This window comes from Rhea americana, unplaced genomic scaffold (assembly GCF_003343005.1).
Source record: "Rhea americana isolate MKP2758 unplaced genomic scaffold, rheAme1 scaffold_151, whole genome shotgun sequence".
Lineage (NCBI taxonomy): Eukaryota > Metazoa > Chordata > Aves > Rheiformes > Rheidae > Rhea > Rhea americana.
This window is the reverse complement of record NW_028185606.1, coordinates 2,232,299-2,258,199: the sequence shown is the minus strand read 5'-3', so window position 1 is coordinate 2,258,199 and position 25,901 is coordinate 2,232,299. Positions and strand designations below refer to the sequence as shown.

At 41.9% G+C, this 25,901-nt stretch overlaps 1 protein-coding gene across 1 annotated transcript in view; it reads left to right on the top strand.

The window, feature by feature from the left end:
* NIBAN1 (niban apoptosis regulator 1) overlaps positions 1-23,589 on the top strand; it is a 39,573-nt gene extending 15,984 nt beyond the window's left edge. The window contains exons 6-14 of the mRNA XM_085299696.1: positions 8,603-8,718; positions 13,254-13,358; positions 13,453-13,615; positions 14,589-14,776; positions 14,956-15,117; positions 17,383-17,493; positions 18,172-18,279; positions 20,084-20,195; positions 21,253-23,589. Coding sequence (XP_085155822.1) covers positions 8,603-8,718; positions 13,254-13,358; positions 13,453-13,615; positions 14,589-14,776; positions 14,956-15,117; positions 17,383-17,493; positions 18,172-18,279; positions 20,084-20,195; positions 21,253-22,973 — 2,786 coding nt within the window. The 3' untranslated portion in view covers positions 22,974-23,589. The remainder of the gene's footprint in view (positions 1-8,602; positions 8,719-13,253; positions 13,359-13,452; positions 13,616-14,588; positions 14,777-14,955; positions 15,118-17,382; positions 17,494-18,171; positions 18,280-20,083; positions 20,196-21,252) is intronic.
* Positions 23,590-25,901: the final 2,312 nt, after the last annotated feature.

The following is a 25,901-nucleotide window of genomic DNA, read 5'->3' as shown; positions in this document are numbered from 1 at the left end:
GCATGACTGACTGCATTAGAGCTTTTTTATCTGAAGATAGTGTATCGCTATATAAAACATACTGCTGTATTTGTTCTGATAGTGAGGATTTGTAATTAATTCAAGAGAATAGCAGCATAGGAGAACAAATCTGTATCCTACTACCCTTTTCTTATAAACTTCCCGATAGAACAGGCAGTAGGAAGGAGAAATTTCTTCCTATGTTTTTTCTAATGTTCCCCTCCCTGTTTTGCCTTGAATGAATTCTTCCTAGGTTCATAGGGAAGATCTGCTAAACATTCACTGTTGCTTCCAAAAAACTGGTCTTCATGTGTGTGTGATTTTTTGTAATACTTGCAGTTTCAAAAACATTTTTTTTTTTCGAAGAAGCTGTCAATGAGTTGTAGGGCAATGTGGAAGGAAGTGGCTCAGTTATTTTTAGCTGAAGTAGCAGAACCTATTAAACTAAACATATTTAAAAGTATGTTTATTTTTAATATTAACAATTTAATATTAATATTAAAAGTATTTAAAAACATGTCATTTACTGGATTATTTTCAGTGTGGCTCTGTTAAATAATCTCTTGGTTTTGCAAGGCTACTCTTTCTTTAAGAGAAGAGAATTTCCTGCTTTAACTTGTGTTCGTATTAAAAAAACCAGCATTCTCAGTTGGTGTGATACTGGATTATTTTGGTAGTAGGTAAATCTGTATACACCTGAGYAGTAATGGCATCAATGTATGTTATTAGCACTATTTTAGTTTAAACTAAGGACAAATGATGGTGGTGGTGGTGGTGAGTCTCATAAAAGAATGAAAATGGAGGGAAAATGAACACGTGAAGCTCAGCTGAAGCCACCTTCACCATGTTTTTTCTTACCACGACCGTCGCTGTCATCGTCACGATGTCAGCTTCTAAAAGACATGGATGATCCAGCTTGCCCTTTGGTTAATGACAACCAGTGGATATGGCTTTGCCTTACCATGTTGAATGATGGTCCTAGCTCCCAATACAGTGTTTGCTGCGTGATTGGAAATCCTTCAACTCCTAAAATTCCCATTTTATTGCAGGGCAAAGCGGCCCGAAGGGCTGATTTGTTCATAGCACTTTATTTACATGTTTAATTATACCAACGGAGAAGGAGGAGGAGGCTCGATTTTTCAATGTCACTTGAGCTTACTTTAAAGCTTAACATGAGAACAATATATAACTGTTTTTTTTTCCCTCTAGAAAAGCTAAGGATCTCAAAATTGAAAATAAGGTTCCATTTCGCTGTCTTAATGACTTTTGTAATATTTAGACTATGTCAGATATCAGCCTTTCTTGTCACTTGAGGTTTCTCCAAGGCGTTCATTGGCTGGGGCAGCAAGGAGGTTATCTTCTGTGCTCCGTCATCTTCATGCTGCATTTGAGAAAATATCCTTCTCCGTCTTARTATCTCTCTAACTATTCTGAGTATAAAGAGGGGCTATGTGAATGCAGACARACTCTGAGAAATTTCTGGGAACTGCTCTCCCCACATCAGCTCTAAGAGATTAGTTTAGTCACAGTTTCACTTGACTCATCCCAATGAAAAGGAAAAAACACTGGGAAGTGTCCTACAAATGACATGCTGCAAAACATATTCATAGCACGGCAGTTCTGGGGCTGTCACACTGTTGGCTTTTTGTTGGGAACACATTGGACATTTTTCATATGGAGGACAAACTTGGCATTTTGAGAGCTTYGGAAACTTCTTGGGCCAGGATCCTGTCTTACTTGTCTTTTTAGCACTGTGCACTGGGCTTACAAGGTGACTGAAACTGTAATTATCCTACCCTAGAAATTTTCAGAGACCTAAATGCRAATTGTTGATAGATTTTGTGAATCTCTGGACTTTCTTCCCCCTCYATGGCCCCATTGCTATACCTTCTGTGCCATGTTCTGCCACAAGGAGCTTTTTTTGGAGGAAATCTCCTTTAGGGAGATTTAATCAGCGAGGTTAGCATGGATTTCCAGATCCACGTGCATATAGAAGAGCGCTAGGTCATGAGAAGAGTTTCGAGTATCTGTGTCATGGGACGCTGGCTTAGTGTTGCTTTGGTGACCTGATGACCTACCTGTTGAGGATTCATCGCATCCACGTTGGTCTTTTTAGGGAAAGAAAACCTTGTAATGCCCATAAGCTAGCTTGAGAGTGGTGAGAGACTCRCTCAAGGGCTCAAACTCTCCCTGACTCAGAGCTGAGTCTTTCCCCCATGTTGTTCTCAAGGTGAGTACGGTCTCTCTGACTTGCCCCCTTAAGCGGGAAGCATCCCTTCCCAACTTACCTGTGGTTCTGGGTGGACCTAAGTACCGCAGAACACAAGAAATGGGGATAATGATAAAAAGTGCAATACTATAGATGGTGTGCATATGTCTACTCTGTGTAATTCTTTCTTGGAGTAACTTTTCAGACGTAGTCACCTAAATTTAGACACCCAAATAGGGAGGCTTCTGCTGCATTGAGACTCCATGTCCCCCATGGGTGCTGCAGGTGTTCAGTGCCATTACAACCATCCATATGAATGACATTTAAATAATACAAATCAGGTAAATAGATTTGAAATTAGACTCAAATTTGGAAAATTTTATTCTGATTCTCTTTTATTTGCTTCAGTGTGCAACTGTCTCTATAAAAAAAAAAGCTCTTTTTGGAAAGGGAACCTGAAGATTTAAAGCAGTGCRGAGGACCCAGAGGAGCCAGTCAGCAGCTCTCACAGGAGTTTGGATATTGCATTTCTGTCCTCCCTTTTCTTCACCCTTTATTCCCAGTCCAGATGTTGGTTGCAGCACACAATTCATTTCTTTGCTTTTATCTCCATTATCCCTCCACTTTTAGCCATAGATTAGACWTAGTCTTGTTCCCTCTCCATCTCTGTTGTCTTGGGGAAAAGTAGTGAAACGACAAGAATTTCACGTCTCAAATCTGGGGAGAAATTTTTGCTAAAATTACCAGTTAAACCACTCGCTGTGTTTGGTGGAGTGTGACCCAATACAGGATGGTAATAGTGAAGGAAATGCCTGMAGTATCATCAGTGCTGAAGTGTTTAGCATTCTCATTTTAAAAAATCTTTTATATGTGTATGCCCTATGACACAGTCTGAAATTTCTTCTGAACATTATTTTATTTTATTGTCATTTTACTAGGTCTTCTCATTTCCTATATGAAGTTACCAGCTACTGTGTTTCCCTTGGTATTTCGCTATTAAAAATGAAGAAGTTACTGTTCCTTTTGGTGCTGGCATATAGAGAAGTCTCTGTGATAAGAAGGAAAATACTACTAGCTAATTCTGGGAGATTCACAGTTTCACTTCCCGATTTTACATTCTCTCATTTGGTTTAATTTCACAACCTTATCTTAATAATAACCTTCATGATACAGGAAGCTAAGTGACTTTCAAAACCATGTGCTACCATCTCAAATTTCACCATAAAAGAGAGAARAAGAAATGGAGTAGGCAAGAGAGAAACACAAAATGTTCCATATGTACGTATGCATATATGTACCTTATGTATGTGCCTTATATAGGGAATTCTGACAAATCTTGGCTATGATAGGAGAACTAAGATGCCTTCAGATTTCTTTTTCTCTACCTTTTATAGTTGCCGCTACCTGTGTCCACATTTCCTTTTCGTGACTGTAAACTTAACAGCCAGGTGTTTTTCTCATAATTATTTCTAGCCTTCCTAAGTTACATATGCCTAATATATGTAAAGCTTAACAACTCTTGGGGTAGAATTCACAACAATTATTCAAGTTGATAAAGGTTGGGAAGATGACGTTAAATACTTCAGCTGAGGGAAAAGTTACCTGTGCCAGGAGAAATACTGAATTCCTTAGACATTTTCTTTTTCTTTCGGCTTCCTTAGACATTTCCTGCAGATAGGATCCTCCTTCCTACCTACTGCCTCGAGATACCATATAGCTGGCCGTCTCAGGACCTGATTTTGTCCTGTATGTCCTTATCTGTATGTAGAGCAGAGCAGCTCTACAAGAGTCCAGGTGGACACTGGAAARGCTTTTGAGCCTTCTTGTTGTAAGCAGAGTGGTTTTCTTCCCCGGAGAGGGCGGCTGGGGAAAAGATCTTCTTGTTGCCTGCTTCAGCAAAATGGGCAGAAAGAACAGTTAAAGAAGAACTCCGTGGGAAATGACTTCTGTGCCCTACGCCGTTTTTTGACGTTAAGGAGAAATGCCCCCTGTAGCGGGGTGAGAGTCAGGCCTTGCAGAAGGTTGACGTGATGGTTAGGGGGTGGGTGAAGCCCGCTGTCTGCCCGACGCGGACTTGGCGCTTGAATCTTGACTTTTGCCGTCGTAGCTGTTGCACTTGGTTTAAATGATCAATGASATCGGCTCTCCCGTACTCCTCATGGGTGGCTGCCACCGCTCTCATTTGCACCGGGAGGATGTCTGAGCTCCAGAGGGAGTTTTCAAACCTGTTSTGTTAACTTTTGTGGAAGTATGAATGTTTTGATAATAATCAGTACCATTTTGCTATAAATATCTTTCACCAGGCTTATAGGGTGCTACAAAATCTATGAAATGTTTTAGGACCCAATTTAATATCTTTGTATGAATGAAAGCTTGAAATAAGACTTTTTTTTTCCTTTTGCTGGCATGTTTTTGCTATGCAGCATCAGTTCATTCATTCAACTTAGCTTTTGCTTTTCCAGTAAGTCTCTCTTGGTTATTACGCTGGATTTTCAGTCTGTAGGAGGTGTATTCATTGTGAAATGTCAAGATGATTAATCCTGATTGTGATTATATTCTTCCTACCTCTTGTCACCTCCGCATCCTGGCCTGACCTTCATTTTCTCGTCAGCGTATTACGAAGCGTGGTATGATACCGGAGAACTACTGAGTGCTCCCCACCACCTGACTCTATTTTAGTAGCTGCGAAGATCCTCCTTTGTACGTGTGTAAGGCTGCTTTCAGGCTACAGCTTCAAAAATCAGGGCAGAAAAAATCTCATTGGTAACTGGAGTATGGTAGGTGGTTCGTAAGGCACGTTGAGGGCCTTGAAGACAAGAGATGCGGTGATTCCTTTTGTACATGTATATAGTGCGCTTGCAGTTTAGACTCCGAAACATGATGCTACTGTTTCCAGCCGAGGGAATGTAATCTGTCTCTTATTGCCATAGACGGTTTTAATACAGCCATTAAATACTGCAGAGCACGTAGTTAAATCGAGTGAATGTTGGTTTGATGTTCTCTGAAGGAACTTGCACTGCAAAACTTTATTTGCTATAAATACAGTGTATTACTGCAGGGCTGTATCCTGTTTGGAAGTGACCTCATCTAGTTTCTGTTAGTGGTTAGCAGCTTTATACCACATGATGTATGAATAATATGATAGTACAGCGTTCTTAGCAAAACATCAGGGCTGTGATATTGATGCTTCGTGGACGCAAAACATTTTGCTTTGCTTCATTCTGGATATGGGGCAATAATACGACAGGGCTCCGCTTTGTAAAACTAAACCGTGTGTCCTTTTGTTAAGAGAATAATTTCTAGAGGTGCTGCAGCTGTGTTACAAGCCCTTTGCAAACGGCCTTTGCCTGGGGTCYAGTTCCCAAGCTGTTCTCATCTCCCCAGGTTGCAAACGGATTGATCTGCTTTGATTTTCTTGACTCCTCTTCCCATTGGTCTGGGAGCTTTTGCTTACTTTTTGGAGATGGCAGTTACCAAGCAGGTGACTTTGGGGAGCTGAGGACCGTTCCCTTTCCTACTGGCTGGCTGTACGATGCTCCTGAAGTGTGCTGAGAGCTTGGGTGGCAGCTTTCTGCCGTGTGATAACGGGATGCCTGGCTGGTCTTGCCCACGCGTTGAGCCCGCGGGAGCTGGCTGCGGTGGGCTCCCTGCTAGCCAGGCTCTACCATCCCCGCGTCCTATCCGTCACCCTCCACGTGGTGACGTTACTCATGCACTTCCCGGGAGAAAGTTGCTCATCCTTACTCAGAAACACTAGGAGGAAGAAAAGACAATTTGGGGCCCTTTTTGCAGGCCCTGCCCACAGTGAATCAATCCTAGGTGGGTATTAGCAGAAATACTAGGGAAAATGCCATTCTAGGAAACCTGTGCTAAAAAGATCACTCTGAGACAGGGAAATTTCATTCTTCGTGATGCTCATTTATTCAGTATAATTTATTTTATATTATATTTGGCAGTTAGCAGTGTGCTTGCTTAGAAATACTGGTATGAGAGATGGAAATGTCCTGTATAAGGCAGCATCAGGTGGTTAGGATACCACATTTAAAAAAAAGTAATAACCTTTTCTTTCCACTGCCTCCCTCTGTTTTATGTGCGTGTGTGATTTTTTTATGAACCAGCTCGTTTTTAAAAGAGCAAGATATTGCCTGTTTAATGGAAACCAGAGGGAACGCAACAATACAAATATGTTTGAAGGACACAGATGCCGAGGAGAGAGGGGAATGACTTGGAAGAGGAAGACACCTGGGAAAAAATGAATTTGCATTTCCCAGCATGAAAACTATTCAGTTGAAGGTGGTGTCCAGTGGAAATAATAACTGGTGGAAACACCATCTTTTTGAGACCATTGAAACCAAAGACAAAGCACTGAAAATCTCAAATATTCTTCAGTTTTACTCACATCCTACTATTCTGTTTGTAGCATCAGAAGAAGCTAGACCCTTTACAGATATTGGTACAAATAGAAAAGAAAGCGTGGCRGTTGGAGATACTGTGCATATTGCAGAGAGACAGGGTTCCTGCTCTGGAGGACCTGCTGATGAAGCCGACCTCATGTGCACTGCACTCCCTCCGGAGAAGCCCATCTTTCCACCCTGACTCCTAGAGACAAGGTTTCTCCTTGAGAYGGTCCCCAAATTTTGTTGTTTACTTCTTTCCTGGCTGCCAAGCCGTCTGCCCTGTGCTAGCTGGCGCGTGTGTGTCCATCCGCTGGTCTGCCCGATTTACTGAAGGCAGGTGTCCCTAGCTCTCTGGAGCTACGTCGTCCAAGAACYGGCCCTGCTTCGTCCCTTTGGGTTAGGAGGGAGCCCAGCTGTTAGCAAGGAAAACATGTGAGTCACCTTGGAGTGCTGCCGRAGCTGCAATTCCCCCTCTGCCAGCCAAGCCCAGCCCCAGTGAGGGCAGCTCCACCGTCTGGCCCTCTCGTGGTGAAAATAATGCTAATTCTTGTGTTTTCTGTGTGCAAAAGCTTTTCGACATAAGGCTGCAGCCGTTTCCCAGGTAGAGTACTCCATCTTCGCATTGAAGTCGGCGTCAGACACCGTTCTTCTCAACAGCCTTACTTTGCAGCTGTGTTACTGATATTTTATTGGCCTGGTTTGTGAGTCGCTATTAAAAATATTGCACGTCGTGGCTGTAGCAATGAAGGAATCCTAGCTGGCTGCTTTCCTCCTTTTTGAGCYGGACTCAGCATGTGGCCTTGAAGAAGCTCCTTGATGTCCCCGGGCCTCCAACTATCTGCAAAACAAGGGTAGTATCTATAAGCTGCACCATGAGATTCAGTCCGCTGGGCCAAGGTGTGCATAATATGCATCCACAAAGAAATTATTCTTGGCAGATAATTGTTATGCAAGCCTGGAAAGCTCATCTCGTTAGAAGCTGCATCATCAAAAGCAGTCTCGCGCTTTGTAGGCAAGACTTGACTCTCCAGCTCTGCACACGGTGATTGTCTGTGCGTACCGACATCTCTAAAAGCAGTATACTTATTTCTGGTGGAATTAGCATTCTGCTGCTTCTCCCCTCCCTCCCTCCTACCATGTAGCACCATAGGATTTCAGCTGACCGGGCTGCGCTTAAAGAGGGGYCATTAAAATATTGTGGCTTTTTTTCCCCCCTTCTGAGGGTAATCCTCGCTGCAGAAGCTCTGATTCATAGCAAAGAGCGCAGCATCGACCTGAGGAGATCTCCTGAGGAGCATCAGCGCTGGGGTTTCTTTCCCCCCCTGCAATTCTCATTCACATTTGTCATGTTTGTATGATGAAGCTTTTCCACGTTTTAGGGAAGGAAAAATGTGGATACTAGAGAAAGAGTCCTARTATCAAGACAAAGTCGTTCAACTATGCGACTGTTCTTCCAGGCTTAAATAGCTGACTTTTTGGGTGCCGTCAYGCAAAGGGGATTGTTGACTGCAGCTATCTCAAAAGCCTTTTGCAGTTTGGAAAGGACAAGTTGCGTGAGATGTAATTTCTAATGCATGACCAGATATCCATAGTTTACAAGAGCAAAACTAGCCCGGCCCCTAGTTCCCMGTTTTTAGCATCCTTTGGTCTCGTTTGTACTGCAAAGTCTCCCCAGCTACCATGCTGCCAAGGGGAAGAGCTACCATCTAGCAGCTGCAGCAATAACCAGCTACCCCAGACTGGTGCTTAAACACTCTTAAAATAATGGAGTTTTATCCAAAACTGTTGTGCTTAACTGAGGCATGAGCAAGGTGCTTTCTTCATCTCGGGCTCCGTTACTGTGCATCGTGAAAAATCCTGCCAGGAATTTTCCATAATAAAACAAATGAAATAAAAGATTTTTGGGGAGGGGAGGTGTTAACTCAGGGTCTGGCAGTTTCCCAGGGGTGTACGACATGTCGCGATGTCATCTTGCATTCTGTTTTGTTTTCTTTAGATTTTCTCAAGCAGACCACATATGAAGTAGAGGCATTTTTAGAAGCCATTCAGTTCTTCCGTCAAGAGAAGGGCCACTATGGGACATGGGAAATGATAACTGGCAATGAAAAACAGGTAAAAGAAAAACTTATTTTTTTGGCTTTGGCTATGGAGCCTGTGAGGACAGTGAAGGTAGAAAGGGCTCTTGGAGAATGAAATTTTTTTTTAAAGAAAATGCAATATGTACAAATATCCAAGATACTTCCTTCCAATAAACTTTGAGGATGTGAACAGCATTTTTTTAATTAACTATGCTGTGAATTTTTACTACAAAGTGAAAGAAAGTGTGCTGCAAAGCAAAGGTGTTGGGCTGCTCGTGCTGGGTTGTAGGGTTGGCAGCATTTCTACAGGAGATTCCCACGTCTATCTTAGTTGTCTTAGTTGCCACAGAATCCACTGGTGAATAAATGCTGAGCCTAAAGCTAAAGACTTGCTGTCACATTTGCTGCTGTTTATGGTTTCGCTAAATCAGTGAAACCAGAAGTAATGAACATCATACTCGTAACACACAATGTCTGCATGCAACAAATGCACACTGTTTGCTGGGCTGGGCTGTACTCTGCTTTTCTACCTTTCTACAATCGCTTTTCTGCAGGTAAGAGCTATTTCTTTCCCCCTGTTGCTACTATCTTTGTCACTAAATACAACAGTTTGCACTTACTTTTGGTCTGATGCCTGCAGATGCCATTGTAGCAGATGAAGTCTATGAAGACCAGAGTAGCAGCTGAATGTAAATTCTGAAGAATCTCTTTATTTTGCTTTTTCCCTTTCTTTGCGAATGAAGCTTTTGGTCCTGAGCGCGTAGCACATTGCTCTTGTTCTCGTGCCAGGCTTCTGAAACAAAGCGTTGCATAGTAACAGCTGTGCGCGCGTGGGCACCACGAGTTTGTGTACTTTGCTCTTTTAAGAAATGGGACACTAAACTTACGGTCTGGGTCCGTATTTGGCCACCTGAAYGAATAGGCTTGGAGCACGGATGTCAGTAACTCCGTTGACCTCTATGGCATTACTCCAGCTGCATTGCAGTGCAACTGAGATATTACTTAGGCCCTGATTTATACATTTTTTTCCAAAGCACAGAGCACTCAGCAGCAAATATTTACTTCAGTACCAGCTGCTGGGTGTTTTCCTTGATGAAATCTAGCTTCCCTTTGGGAAACTGGAAAAAGCCTGATGGGGAGTTCATGATTCAGGGTTTTGTTTTAACAAACCAGATTATTCTCCTAGGAAAAGTCTACCTTGAAAAGCCTGAAAAAATGTGGAAACTGGAGGAGAATCTATAAACATTATTTTCCCCTGCGTCTTCAGGTCAGAGATTGAGGTTTCCTGTCAACGTCTGATAATTAATACCTTAATATAATAAGGTATATTAATAGAAGGAGTTCCATCAGTACATTGAAGGGACTAACTAGGACATAACTCCTCGACATCTCTTCAAGGGTTTTTTCTTCCTCCCTCCTCCCTCAAGTTATGATACTATATTATTATTATACATACTCTATATATAGTTATACTGCTAGTTTCACTTGCATTTTATTTTTCCTATTGCTTGCCAACTGCTTACTCATAACGCAAACATCTCAAGAGAGCTATAATCAGAAGACATCCAGACTAGTTAATGCTATTATCTTCTAAGTAATAATTCATTCCGTAAGTATAGTGTGTTCTCATGCGTGCTCAGACTAAGCATAATAATTGTTTTAGGCAAATATCCAAGCTAAGGGAATGGTTTGGAATGACCAATGTAAAAGTTTGTTGCTGCAAAAATTCTGCGCAATGCCAATAAGTAGAGTCATTGCCATTTTTTTACGATGGCACAGAGTCTCACCAGGGTTTGCTGGAGTAGTTGCTAGCTCATGCTGTACAACACAGATATATAGTAAAGCAAATACTCAGTAACTTGGCTGAAGACCTACTGAAAAGTCTTGTTTCATAGAAGTTCCTTTGCCTGTTTTTTTTATTTTTTTGTTCTTTTTCCATTTTTTGTATTTTGTTACTAATAAAATAAAAATGGAGTGGTAGGTGGTATTTCTGTCTGTAGGTGAGTGCTTCCTACAAATGTTGCTAGACAGCTCAGTGTCCTCAATGTATGCTTGAGTAGCTGTCACGTTTATTACATGGTTTGCAGCACCCCAGTTTTGGGTAAATCGTGAGGGTTTTTTAAGTGACTCAGCAGTTTAGGAACTGTGGTAGGCCATTGGTTTTTGTATTTTGGTATTGAGCGAGTCACCATTCGCTTAGAAAAACCTTGTTCAAGGCCCCAGTAAAGGGGGAGGTGGGCTACATACTTTCTCTGCTCTATGGAACCGTTGAGTAAACTACTTATCCTTCCTCCGGATTAAATGAGAGACATGCAGAACCTCAAGATGTATTTTGTGGGTTATCTGCAGTTCGGTACAGCACGTGCACAGTTGTCTTGCCCGTGTCTCATAACGCAGTAGCTCTGCGTCTGTAACTGCTGGGCCAGCAGTTCTTCTAAAGGCCGAACGAACGCAGTTCCCTCACCTTCTCCTCATACGTCATGTGCTCCAGCCCTGGCCATCCTGGTGGCCTCTGCTGGACTCGCTCCAGTCTGTCAGTGTGTTTCTTGTACCAGACACGGTTCTCAGATGCCACCTGAGAAGTGTTGAATAGAGGAAAACGTTCCCTTCCTTCAAGCCGCCGCTTACATCCCTGCTAACACAGCTCTTTCTGCTGTCGGCCTCTGCTGCGGGGTCACCTTGCCGATTCACGTTGAACTTCTTGTCCGCCAGGACCTCCACGTCCTTTTCTGCAAAGTGGCTTTCCAGCCAGTTGTCCCCAACCTACGCTGGTGCATTGGGCTATTCCATCCCAGGTGCTGGGCTATGCCTTTGCCTTTGCTGAGCTTAATGATGTTTTTATCTACYCATTTCTTCAGCATGTCTAGGTCCCTCTGAATAGCAGCCCTGCCCTCCAGTCTATTGCCCAGTCCTCAGATTGGTATCATCTGCATTCCCATTCAAGAAATGGGACTGTGATAACTTTTTCTAGTTTTTTTTACCTGTCAGCATGAACATTGACAGGTAAGAGTCTCTTCAGCACTTTGGGTCCCTCTGCTTTCTGCTGTGGTGCACCTTCGTCACAGAGGGCAGTCACTGTATTGACTAAAGTCAGTAGGTCCCCAACTCAGGCATGATTTAAAGCATTATTAGGAAATACTACATGCCCAMGGTATTGCATGGAGAGAAGAAGATATCTCCAAGGGGGACAAATCATTGTACTCATTATTTACTGAACRTAGATGGTATTAATGCTCTACGCACATAGGGATGGTGTATTTATTTCTTGTGATTAATGGAGGAATGTATAGAGACAAATCTCTTTTGAGAGTAAACAGCGTTGCCTGCATGTCACTGGCCTCTTCCATGCTGCTGCCTCCCAGCTGTATTCTTGCATGCCAGACTTTCATCTGATGCTGATGCCTGAATGAGATTTTACTCATCCTGTAACCTTAGGCACCACAACCCGTGCCWGCTGTAGCAGTTGTGGGATGCTAGCGCTGATGGAGATGCTGCGAAGCTGCCTGGGTCTTCTTGCAACGCTTGCTTTCCAGGGCTGGGGGAGACCGAGGATTAAGGTTCATCCAAGTAATGAGTTCATGTCCAGCACCAGTATCAATTTTGTTGAGCTTGAAAGCTGCTTCACAAGTAATTTTGTGGAATATCTTCTTATGTTATACATTTCATACAGTTTTGTTCAAGAATCTGGAGGTGCTGGAGGAAGACTTTAATGTTTGTATGTTCTAAAATGTGAACATTTTACTGTTTTTAGGTGTCTCTTATTGGCAAAACTAATTGCTTTGAAAAGTTTTCACAAACTCCAGCAGCTGTTCATTTGACCCCTTTTGCCTCAGGATTAGACTGGAGCTAATGAATCTTTTAGTGTGTGCTATACATTAAAAAAAAAAAAAGGATAGAATTGTTTGATTGTTAGATTGGCCAAGCTTATGGATTGTATTTCTGGCCCATCTCCTAGTTTTACTGGGATCTCCTCCTATTCCTGTTTGACTTGTGAGGTCAGTGCTCATCAGAAACAGTCATAGAGATCCACACTGGTACATTCAYATCTCTTTCTTTTGGGCCCAGTATCTTCCCATCAGAAGCATCCTTTGTCTGACACCTCTTTAGAGCAGTTTCTCCTCAGTGATGACTGTTCTGGGATGCCRTGAATGCCCCAGAACAAGGTCAGTTTGGGGAAGCAGCAGTCAGTAAACTAACTTCAAATATTTTTGATCCAGTTGCTCAGCTGATAAAAATAATTTCAAGTCCATTGATTTTTACATGCCAATTACATAATAGCACTTAGTAAATTTTGAAGTTACATATGAATAGGAGCATCTTAAGTTCATCTGTTGTCAATTAGTGCCTGGTCTCTGAAAGCCTTTTAGTGAAAAATGCTTCAGATGAAATGCATGGAGCTTCCCTCAGATATACCTAACATTTTAAATACAGTCCTCCTGGCAGCCTGGGAWAGCTACATAGTTGTATATTTGGGATTGGCTGAGTTTACACATCGTTCTGTAGTGCAGGCACAGTTTTCAGATGAAGGACAGTGAGTGAATGTGTTGTTTCAATCTTTTGATCRTGTAGATCTTAAGCAACCTTGTGATGGAGGAACTCCTACCTAACCTTCAGACGATGATCCTGCCTAAAATGAAAGGGAAGAGGAATGATAGGAAGCGGGCCTGGTTTGGTGTAAGTACGGATATTTGCAGAGTAGCTGTTTCTCATAGCAGTTGTCTGTGCGTCCTGCTCYTGATCTGTGCTTATTAATTTAATTTGGTTTTAGATTGTGGAAGAAACATACAGCTTAGTCCAGCAGCAAGTTTCAGAAGGATTAAGTACCTTGAAGGAAGAATGCAGAGATTTTGCAAAAACTCTTGAAGGAACCATTCGCTCAGATATGGATCAGATTCTGAGCTCAAAGAACTTCTTGGCTGGAAAAATCAAAGGTTAGTCAAGGAGCATCTGTTTTGGAGCAATTCTTTAACATTTCCTGTTGTGCTGCTCAAAATACGAGATGTCATTGTATTGAAAATCCAAACAGAGGTACTGATTTTCAGAAAACATGAAGGCCTYGAGCTTCTGCTGCCTTTGGTGGGTATTGATACCTGTGGCAGCTCTATCTGCAGAAATGCAAAGTCGTCTTAAGTTGGAGCTAAAGCTGGCAGGTGTTGAGTGTTTCTATTTAGAGTTGCTAATTTTGGTTTTATTTTCACTTGGACAGACCTTTATAATGAAGATACAGGTTACATGAGCAAAATCAGAAGCGTAGTGGCTTTGGTCTGATGTCTAATAATAATCCACAAAAACAGGTTATGATTAAGAGATGAGTTCTTAGGCTTCTAAAGAATATTTAAACCAAAGGACTTCTTAGATGGTTTAAAAGTAACATGGAATGAAAAATTTTAATCTTGCTAAAAATATGAGTGCAGAAAGTAGACAAAACATTAGTTGATGCTGCTTAAGCTAGCAAACAAGGGCTGGCAAAAAACAACTGAGAATTCAGGAGTTATTTTGCTAAATCTCAGGACATTGCATTGATACTCCCATGTAACAGAGTAGGATGCTTTCACTAAACTGGAAGGTACCAAGTTGAGSTAACTGCTTGTACAGTGTTATTAAAAGCTGCAGTGTCCATGCTCTATACAAACCTCCCAGTATTTRTCAATATTTACAGCTGCTCTTTCTTCTTCGCTTATGGTGCAGCCAACCTGCTAGAGTTCGGTTAGGTTGGGTATGGGAGAAGGTGTTTCACTGTCACTCTTAAAACCATAAACTGGCCCTTCGTCTTTGAGGAGGGATGACTATARTGAAAAACACCGAGTCCCTTACTCCATTCTACAGTGGATCGGTTCAGATGACATTTTTCACTATGTCTATCAGTGGCCTAAGATGTATCCATTGTGTTGTCTGACACTGCAGCCACTGTGTCTGAACCTGCCCAGAAGTGCTGCACAGAAAGTATCCAGCCGTTTCTCGCTTCCATATTGGAGGAGCTCATGGGCCCAGTGAGTTCTGGATTCAGCGAAGTCCGTTCGCTCTTTGATAAAGAAGTTAATGAAATCATCCAGAACTTCCAAAAGACAAATGATACTGCAAAGCTAAAGGAGGTAAGACATGATTCTGGATTCTTTTACATTGGCATGGGGACTTTCTAGCTAGAACAGCAGGATATAGTGTATGGAGTGTAGCTATCAGAATTTGTTTAGGTCCRCTGTTACCCTCTATATTAAAAATTCAACCCTGGTTGCTCACTCTCTAAACKTGTTCTTCYCCCGCTGAAATGCAGAATGTAGACCAGCTTATGAACCTACCATTCAACTCTGTGAAAATGGAGCCTTGCTATCTGAAAGTGAACCTCCTCCAGGAACTGCTTCAGGACCTCAAGAGTCGCTTCAAGGTCTATCACATCGATTTTGTGGTTCAGAGGACGCAGAACTTCATGCAAGAGGTACTGTAAGATCCAGTTTTTCCTTCTTGGAAAAGTCCTACTTGGAACAGGTTAGGTTATGTGAGAGTCCTTCAGTATGGCAGCATAGTTTTCAGTAAATCATCTCTTCATCTGAACCTTGAAGTTGTGAACTCATAGTGTTTCAGCACTCAGGGAAGGTGTGCTTATACCAACAGAGTGGCTAAAAATCTCCCTGACTGCATCCTCAAGAGTTGATTTTTCAGGAAAAATCTTAAATTTATCTTTACAAAAATGTAATGTCTCCTCCTTTGTTAGTTTGGTCTCAGTAATATAAAGGCAGTTAGTGTTAGTAGAAATAGGTAACTGCTTGAACRCAGATGACGTCTCAGGATATACCTAATTAAAATGCTTTACCAAGTTTAGTTTTCATCTGAATGGTTGAAGTGACTACATCATTGGGATGATGTAGGGATCATCTCACCTCTTTTTCCCCTCCAGTGTGTATTTGTATAGGCTTTAATTTTGATTTGCTTTTACTTCTTTTGGATGCCTGGCCAGAAATCTATTAGGAGCTGGCCAGTCAGCTTCTTTCAATTGCCAGAGTGCAGGGCAGATGAGACCTTGTAGCTCTATGCTGAATTCTGTCATTCTGATCAGTAGTTGAGATGCTCCTCAGTTCATCATGTAGTCTCAAGAAATGGGACTGGCCCAGTTCTGTGCAGTGGAAATCATGACTGTGGAAATCAAGACTCTAGCGCAGTGCTGAGAAGGCTTTCCTAAAAGCAACTCTTCTAAGAACAAGAATGATCATCAGCGACAGAATTATTCAGAAGTAAAATTCTGTTTTCATGACCGGTCTTTCAGGAGACCATTCCAAAATAGTGCTCAAATAAAATGTCTTTAAGTGAAGACAATAAATCAAACAAAGTAGCATGCAGAAAATACAYCCCCTACAAGCCAAGATTTTTCTGAAGGGAACGTGAGTTAAAGTTTATAGTAAATAGCTTAAATACAGGTAAAATATTTTCACTTTGTGTCTGTGGACATGTGATATCTGTTCTGTTAACAAGTAGGGTCAGGAGTCTCTAAGGTCATGTCTTAATTTAAACGAAGCCCTTGGCTTTATCCTAGCTCACTTGGTACGAACCRGGTGGTCGGAACAGGCTTCCTTCTCTGAGCGTATAGTTAAGGGTTTGAAATGTTGGCATCCCCTAGCAGCTCATTTTCTGGAACTGGGGAGCTAAATGCCCAGCTGACATAAATAAGACAGCTCCAATGACTTCACTAGACCTATGCCAATTTCTCATTTGGTCCAAATAAAAAATCAGATAAAAAGTGAGTACTTAATCTTAAATTAGTCTCAAATGTAATGCTAAAATTGTTCCAGTCTTTTTTTTTCCTCTGTGACCAAGGTCTTGCAGTGCATGAGCCTCTACTGGCTGGCCCTCTGATGCAGGCACAAATTGAGTGAATGTCCCTCTTCTCCATTTCCATGTACAAATACAGTTTGTATAATSTATCCCATGTTAGCTGCAAAGTTAGTTGTAAAAATTGCTGTTGGCAAAATTTGTCRTGGCTTATATTTATTCATAAAAAGACTACTATCCAAGAAAGAAATAAAAGTGTGTCTTATCCATTAGCACGTATCTACTCATTTACAAACCATAAAAAGGTCTCTGAGTATTTCATTCAGAAAGCTAGGCTGAATTGCTGGTGCTGAATTGCACCAGCAAAACCCACAATTTTTGATTAATTCAAATAAGTTGAATCTACATTGAATCATAGAATCACAGAATGGYAAGGTTGGAAGGGACCTCTGGAGATCATCTAGTCCAACYCTCAGCGTAGCCCGTACGGGGATTGAACCCRCAACCTTGGCATTAGCAGCACCATGCTCTAACCAAGGAATAAATTTGGTGACACTACTATTTGTTTAGTTATAGCAGCAGCACTTTCCGGTATTGACCTGACTCTAAACTTAAGATAGAAATTGAGGTTGTTTCATTTACTTCTTTTCTTCCATGAGTGTTAGATACTCTTCTTTTTGTTTTCCAATTCTAAAATAGAGTGTTGAMATCTAAAATAAACAAGACTTTTCTTCCCCTTCCACAGTCATTTTAAGTACTTGAAAACATTTATTGATTTYAGGCAGATTATTCTTTCTCCATTTCACCTTCTCAAAAATTCAATTTAAATTAACAGTTGCATTTATCATATTTCTTTATGTATGTAGGAATTTTCTGTTACTGGAAAACTATGTTTCATAAGCCTYGATCTTTAACAACTGTTTATTGTTATTCTTAGCTGATGGAAAATGCAGTTTATACTTTTGAGCAGTTGTTCTCTCCAAGTCGCCAAGCCGACCCAGCGAAAGTTGCAACCACCATTGAAAAAGTCAAGCTGAGAGTGTTGAAGGTAAATATTATTGCAGCATTTGGTCAGGAAAACCTGCCTTTTAGGAAACTGAGAATATCTTTTACGTGAATTTAGTTCAGTATTTGAAAGAAGAAATGTCTTACTATTGAGTGGAAAGTATCAATTTGGTGGCACTTAGCAGATGCATAGATGACCATGTGAAGTGAAAAATCAGTGGGAAAATAGGATCTTTTATTTAAAGGAAATGACTTGAAGTAGCAGTAAGAGCGACTTTGGAGATACTATCTTCATAATTGGGAGGGTAAAACCTAGTTCTGGGCARACAGCTGTAAAAGTGTATACATGTGCAATTAACTGCAATTAAATCAGATGGAGATGATGTAGGCAAGTCATTTTATATTAGTTTCATAATTAGCCTGCCCCTAGTAGTTCAGTTAGCCTCAGAAGAGGCACTGCTTTAATCCCTGCCAGAGCAATCACGGTGCTGTTTCTAGCCTAGGCAGAAAAAAACAGGGAAAAAATCACCCCAAACCTGATCTCTCAGGATTTTTACAAAAGCTGAAATAATCTGCATGAGAATTCAAACCCTGAGTGCTCCTGCAATGTGCTGTACTTTGGGATTTGCCTGTCACCAGATAYAGGTCAACAAGAACCTGTTAATGATTAATAGCGCCAGACGCAAATGGGTTTGTTTCTCTTTTTGTCTCTTTTTGACAGCAATATGACTATGACAGCAGCACTGTCCGGAAGAAGATATTTCAAGAAGCTCTGATACAGATTACTTTGCCTACCATGCAGAAGACACTGGCTTCGACATGCAAACCAGTAGGTTACACTACGGCTCTGGGRTTAAACAGAGAATGATAAAAGGCAGGGAGGGATTAACACCTTGGCAGTAAATCCTGAAGTATCTAAAGCTATTTTCCCTCAGGGAGTYACATAGATGGGCTGCCTGCTTGGCCAAATGACACTTAGATTTGCCAGTTTGTGCATTGATGTGGCAGGATGGGAGATGTGGAGTCCAGTGCAGATTTCAGGAAGCAGGGAAATTGTATATACAACCTTATTTCTCAGCGATTGTTGCGGACCTGCGCCCCTTCCTGGTTTTATTTCTTCCTCGGAGATCTGRAGTCCCCTCAAACTGGACTCTTCTCCATCCGACAGTCATGACTCTAGGTTATGAGCCTGTCCTTGTGGCTGGCTGTCGTAGCACGCTGCAATTTGGTCGCTCAAGGAGGGAGCTTTCCTCTTGCGTGGAGCCCAGCTGATCCGCTGTGAGCATACGCAGCTCCCCTGACGTCTCCCTTCGATGCCGAGGGCCAGCTTGGGCAACAGCCACCAACTGTCTCATCTTCATGGAGATGTAATCAGTGTTGCCACATCAAGGGCCAGTTCTTGTGTTCACGTTGCCTCAAAACAAAAGAGTTGGCTCAAAATAAATAGTTTTTCACTCGGATTTGCCATGGGCTTCACATGGAGCCCGTCTTGCATGCCTTCTTGCAGGCCATGCGTGCATAACCGCTTGCAGTTTCACTGTACCTGTTAGTGCCCTAAACTGTCCTGGCCTCTCTGCCCTTTTGTTTCGCTGATGTTCAGCAGTTCCCCCAGCTATAAGCTATCACCTAGTCCGCTCTGCTCCTGAGCTCGTGCTGATCCTCTCTCGCTTTTTTCAGGTTTTAAAAGCAATTGAAAAAACAAATGTTTTGTCAAGTTACACCTGTGAGTCTTTGAGGATGGATCATTAAAATTTATGATTTGAAAAAATATATTCAAAATTGCACTCTTCTGCATGTTATTCTGCCTTCCTTTGTATCTGTGAAATAATAGTCTTTACTGTGTGCAGAGTGTCAGCAGTACCTTCAAGACATGGTGTCTAGGCAYAGGAGCCAGAAAGGGGACAAAAGCATTTCACCACCTTGAATATACAGGAGAGTGGAGTCCCGTATGTTGTCTCTTGTTAGGTAGGGATGGAGAAAGCAGACATGGGGCAAGCTTCCCAGAAGCCTTTTGCATTTGTGCCTCTGTGTAGATTAGCAGCCAGCTCTGGAAGCAACCATGTAGCATAGTTTACCTGCCCCTTCAAGCCTTGATCTCCTAGGAGAAAAACAACGAAGGTGTTTGCGTGAGGGCTCCTCTTTTRGAAGTGCGCAGAGGTCACTTCACTTACTTACTTTTTATAGACCACCAAGCAGTTTGCTAGCGATAATGACKCAATTATTGTCTAGACATAGACTATTACATATAAATCAGTAAGCTAAAAATGTTACGTGTCTATTAAAACAACAAAACCCCGGTTATCTCCCATGCTCACCATGAATTTGCCTCCCAGGACAAACAATGACTGAAGTGCTTCCTCACCAGCTATTTATACCAGAATTATTTATTACAGTGCAAATGGCAATATCTGTAGTGCTTATAAATGTAACTGTAGTGCAGAAATACTGTTGATAAGTGCATAATAAATTGTGAACATATATAGTTCATTTAGTCGTAGGTCAAACAGTTCACCTCAAGAGATGGCAAGGAGCATTACAAGACTTGGAGATGGCATTTCCAAGGTTCCCTGTTGAAGTAAGACACTCAGTAGTGACTTTTTAAATTTCTGTTCCTTTCTTGTGTGCCCGCACAGGAGCTGCAGAAATACGAACAGTTCATTTTTGCCGATTACACTAGTGTGATTCAAGTAGAGAATGTCTATGAAGAGATTTTGTATCAGATACTGCTCGAAGAAACCCTGAAAGGTAAGAGTACTTCTGAGGTGACAGCGACAACGTTCAGATGGGCGGCCTGTGAGCTTTTACTTCAGGGCTTTCGAGAGCCCTAACCTGGCTACTTCAGATGCAGATCCCGGCTTTCCCAAAGATTCACAGTTAAGATGCTTCCCTGTTTTGGTTCAGCTCATTAAAGAAGCGTGGCAAGCCCAGAAATCTTAATCCGTACAGAAACTTTACTAAGCTTGGTGACTCAAAGTGATTTCTAACAGAATAATTATGCCACCTTTATTTCTTCTTGACTCCATGGGCCAAGGAGTGAAGTTATGCTCAGAATTAGGTATTTGCCTGGTGACATCTAATGGCAGTAAAAATGAATTTTCCCAAATAAAATGTRCTGCTGGATGCACTTTCCAGGAAATCACTGATGCCAGTGCAGTACGCTTTGCAGATCTCTCTGTTTTTATGTCAGAAAATAAAACCATTCTTGGTAGTATATAGCAATAAAATACTTGTATCTCCCATTTCTGTCTGTCTGTAAATACGTAAGATAAAAGACAAGCCTCTGTATTCCACAAGAAGTTTTAATAGCCCCTTTGTGGCACTRCTCTTCCAAAATCTCAGTATAATAATTAATATAATAAACACACTTTTATTGATACATTCAGTGTAAATAGTTTTGCATTTAAGCAGTACCTTTATGCATTGTGGACCCTCTGCTAATTTTCTGTTACAGCAATGGCAGGCTTAGGTCAGTATTACAGAATCACAGTATCAGTAAGGTTGGAAGGGATCTCTGGAGATCATCTCGTCCAACCTCCCAAAGATTTCCTGGTGCTGGTTGCACTGGGGCTTGAACCGAGGACCTTCAGCATGTAAAGCAGATGTGATAACCACTACGCTATGGATGGAAGTTCCATTATTCAAAACAAATAGAATATAAACCAAAAACAAGTGGTAAATTAATATTATAATTATCTGTAACATTAGAATGCATGACATTAGAAACTCAGGAAAATAATGTACCTTCTTCCAATGTACCTCTGTCAGTTTTTTCAAAACAGTTTGTTTTTTCCGTTTTACGTAGTAATAAAAGAAGCTGCCGCTCTGAAGAAACACAACCTCTTTGAAGATAACTTGAATTTGCCTTGCGAAAGCGTGTCCAGTTTAACTGACTTGAAGACTCCTTCAGGATCAGCTCAAACCACTCCTGCTAAGAAGCCTTCCAGCACCGGAGCAGAAATATCAGATAYGGAAACTCAAAGTGAGGAAACACTCATTGTGACTGAAAAAATTTCTTGCGAGAAGGATAGTGGTGATGGAAAGTCGTTAGAGAAAGAGGCAGTAGTTCCTGTCAATGTGGCTGATAATCAGGCAAGCACAAGTGAAAAAGTGATCATCGCAGACATCAGTGAAAAACAGGATTCTCCTCCACATACTCCTACGAAACAAGAAGCTGCAGAGGAAAAATTAACTTCCCAGAATGAAGATACAGAGAAAACTGAGTTTTTGGAGCCCCCTGAGAAAGAACTTAAAATGCAACAAGGACCCATCGAGGAAAAAGCAACTTCTGAGACTGAAACTATGGTGAAAACAGATTTTGGAGYGAGCACTGAAACAGAATATAAGGTACATGAAGGAGTAATGGACAAAACGGTAACTTCTGGGAGTAAAAAGGCAACAGAAGCCGAGCTTGTAGCCGACACAGAAAAAGAAAGCCAAGTTCTGGAAAAAGTTGCGGAGGTAAAGTTAACTTCCCCACATGATAATGTAGTAGAAGCAGAAATTTTAGGGACTACTGAAAAGGAAACCCAGGTAGAAGAAGGGATTATGGAAGAGTTGCCTCAGAGTGAAAATGCAGTAGGGTTTGGAGAGGATAGCAAAAAAGAAAGCAAGGCCCAAGGAGAGAGCGCTGAGGAAAGGGTTACTTCACAGAATGAAAACACAGTGAAAGGAGGATTTGGAGATAATGTTGAAAAAGAAAGCAAATCAGAAGAAAAGAGTGATAAACCTCCTGATGATGTGAATGAGATAAGGAGTTTGCTGATGGCAACAGTTGAATTACCAACAGGTACTCCAAGTGATGACACAGAAGAGATTTGTGAGTGTGAGACTTTAAACTTGCAGGAGCATGATAATGGGAATAACGAGATGAGAAAAATTATTACAGCAGAAAGTSAAGTAAACCAGATGATGAATAGAGATGTAGAGTGCACAGAGCTCAAGGGGGACCAGTTATCTCCATCCAGTTCAGGGGCAGACGGTACGAATTTAGCGAAAGTGCTGGAGAGGGCCTGCAATGTGGCACAAGCAGAATGGTTGGTGGAAATCTCTGATACGCCTCAAGAGGTAAAGAAAGAAATGGAGATCAACCAAAGCGTTTGGTACACAGGCGTGGGAAGCTGTGAGAGCGGCAGACTGCAACCAGAGGAACACACTGAGAACACRTCTGAAGACAAAAGATTAGTTGTGGAGGAAAGGGGAGCAGGGAATAGTCACAGTGCCCCAGTGGAAGAAGGGACTGAGAGCTTTTTTTCTAATACTGCTGCAAATCCAGACATAACACAAGTGCCCATTTTGAAAACACAAGACCCAAGAACAGAACCGACAGATGTGCCAGTTGCTTCCGTGCTGGAGCAGGGCAAAGTTAGCGCCATCCAGGTCACAGGAGATGCTGAGTCTGGTGAGGGTGAAGGGAAGCCAACAGATGAATCATCTTCACATGCTGAAATTAAAAGCGCAGAAGAGATTTTCACAGAAAAAAACAGGGAAGATGATAATTCTGTACAGCAAAATTCTGAAGAATAACAAGCATTTTTTAGTCCATCCCTCTAGGATTTATCCACTTCAGTAGCACTTCATTAATCATGAATACTAGTTTAAGTCAGGGCTGGAGGAGATGATAGACTCTAATGTGGTGTTTCCAACTCTTGCAGTTTGTGATAAATCCGTTCCTAAGTGACAGATGATTRGTTTCCTTTCACTTAAAGCCCTTGCTCTTTAAAATCAGTTTACTATTTGGGAACCTCATCTGTCACTTAAAATTTGCTGCCTTTTATGGTTATAGARAAAAGTTTGAAAGTGTGACCACTGAATGCTTCAAAAGCAACTTGCCCCCTAGCTATAAACTTTTTTCTTTTTTTATAACAACTTCACTGTTTTTAGTTTCTTTAGGAGGGACTAGCTCATGATTTTTAAATGCATGGATTTGACAGCAGCATTATGATTCTTGGGTGGTTGATACATAAGTTGTTATTCAAGGATGCTTTTAGTATTTGCATGCAGTATACARGAAACAAATAACATTTTTAGTAGTTAGACAGGAACCGAATAGTTAATTTGGTAGAATGCTCAWAAGCCACATTGTATACAAACTCTGGAAACTGCTTAATGATTTTAAAGTATTGACAGATATGAAAGACAAGGAAGTGTTCTGATTTTTTTTTTCTTATTGCGGTATTTAAAATGGGAAAAACATGGGAGCAGGTTTCTCAGTCCCACTCTGCACTTCTGGGTTATTTAGCCTTCCAGAGCACTTTACAGCTGTTTTGTTTTATTTACTTTATTGGAGGGAAAGATGAGAATGTTTACGATAATCCTAATCATTAGGTAGCATCTTTCTGTCGTACTTCCCACCATAAAATATAATCACTTACTGCTATCTAATACATAATATTAAGAGTCCTGYCATGTGCATTCTTACTGACTTTGGTTACATCACCCCAGTTTCATAGGCCCTGGTGATGGCTTTTAGGTGCATAAGCTACACTATAAATTGCAATAATTATGAAATACTGTACTCATAGTATAAAATCGCTAAAACAGATATTCATTGAAGCACAAAGCATAAGGCTTATTCACTTAGATTTTGGAGGGCAGAATCACATTTCAGAAGCAGTTACTAAAATGAGATGTACTGTTCTCATTTGCAGTATATTATCATCGACAAGAGCAAATTGTGATCTATGCACAAAGTTGCATATATGCATTATCTGCACACGCCACAGAAAGACTTTGTGCACAGGCAAGCTTGGAAGTGAAAAATAGTATTTTACTAAACTGGGCATACAAACTAGCCATGCACTTTAGAGGTCGGTTTAAGGCACCTTCAAAATCTGGCCTAGAGTTTCAGACTATTTTGAATAAATGAAATACAGTCCAAGACATCTAAGATTAATTATAAATACAGTAAGTAAGGACTGCAGAATTGCACCCATAAAGAGATGGGAAGAAATAGTGAGATCCCAAGAGTCCTGCAAAATAACAGAGTCCTGATATTTGTTGGCATTTAACTTTAACTAACTTTGTAAAGTGTATTATTTAATGCCATCAAATATAATGTAATACTAACTGAGCAGTGACACTAGAGGAACAGGCAAATATTACTGCGTRAGGGTGGAAAGCTGTCGAGTAACTCGACCAACTGGAACGTCACTATTGTAAAATAAATGCAACTGCTATTTATTCCTAAAACCCTCCTGTGGTACACAAACTTTGACGTCATATCCATTTTCCTTGCAAAAGTAGTTTTGAATAGCACCCTCCTTGTATTTAACATGAAAACACTCATCTGCAAACACACAACYGCTGTCAGCTAATTTCTTGCTACAAATCGTTGCTTTTATTTCTAATTGGTACTGAACACAAGTGACTTCAAATTTAGCATATGTGCCTTATAGCTAATCAGCAGCAGCATTTTAGCCACGTCGTGGATGATGGGACATGAATATTTTGAATGTGGAGTTATGTACGAGAGGGGAACAGTAGGACAGCAACCGTTATTCTCCGCAAAAAAAAAAAAAGCGTTGTTCCGCTAAAGCTATTTAGCACTAACTACATGAATTAGCTGTATCTTGCACACATGCAGTGCAAAAAGGACTTAGCATAACCATTCTCATCGGAGTCATTTTCCGAGTTATTCCTGTGGCAGACTTAGACCTGGGGAAGTGTTTTTCTCTGCATACTTAATAACTGAGCCGTTGGACAGGAAAACGCTGAAGAGCTGTGCCCCCACCCTCGCCTTCTGCAAATTTAAGTTGATCGCTGCCAGGCGGTGGATTTTTTTTTGCCTTTGTGCCCGCGTCTTTGGTTTCCCCTCGGTTCAGKGGCACTCGCTTTTCCTTAGCGAGGAGGGGACACGGACCGCGGGCGCTACCGAGGCCGCCGCCGCCGCTCGGGTGCCGGCGGGCCACGGCGCTGAGAAACAAGGCCGCCCGCGGGGCAGGGATTTTTGTAGCTTGCTCGAGGTTTCCTACAAATTATCGGCAACGAACGCACCGGTTTTGTAAACTAGGCACAGCAATAATAAAGGATCTTTTCCGGCCCGAGGGGGCTGGCGCCGCGTTTTGAGGAGGAAAGCGGCGTTTCCGCACGGCGCCCCGCGGCCTTGCCSTCGCAGGCCCTGCGGTTGCCCGACCGGAAAGGCGGCGTATCTCGYGTACAACTTTGTAATAACCGCTTATAACGACAATAAAATAAGCTCTTCCTTCCCACTACTGCAGTCCGGAGGGTTTTATTTATTATTTCATTCTCAGTAACAGGATGGGGGGGGGTTCCTCCCCCCCCCCAGCGGGCAGGAACTACAGCCCCCAGCGGGCACCGCCCCGCCCCGCRCGGGGCATGCTGGGAGGTGTAGTCCGGGCGCTGCCGCGCATGCGCCTAGCGCTCCCGCACCGCCGAGGGTGGGTGTGTATGGGTGTGGGGGGGGCGCCCCTCCTTTTGTCCACGTCGCACTCG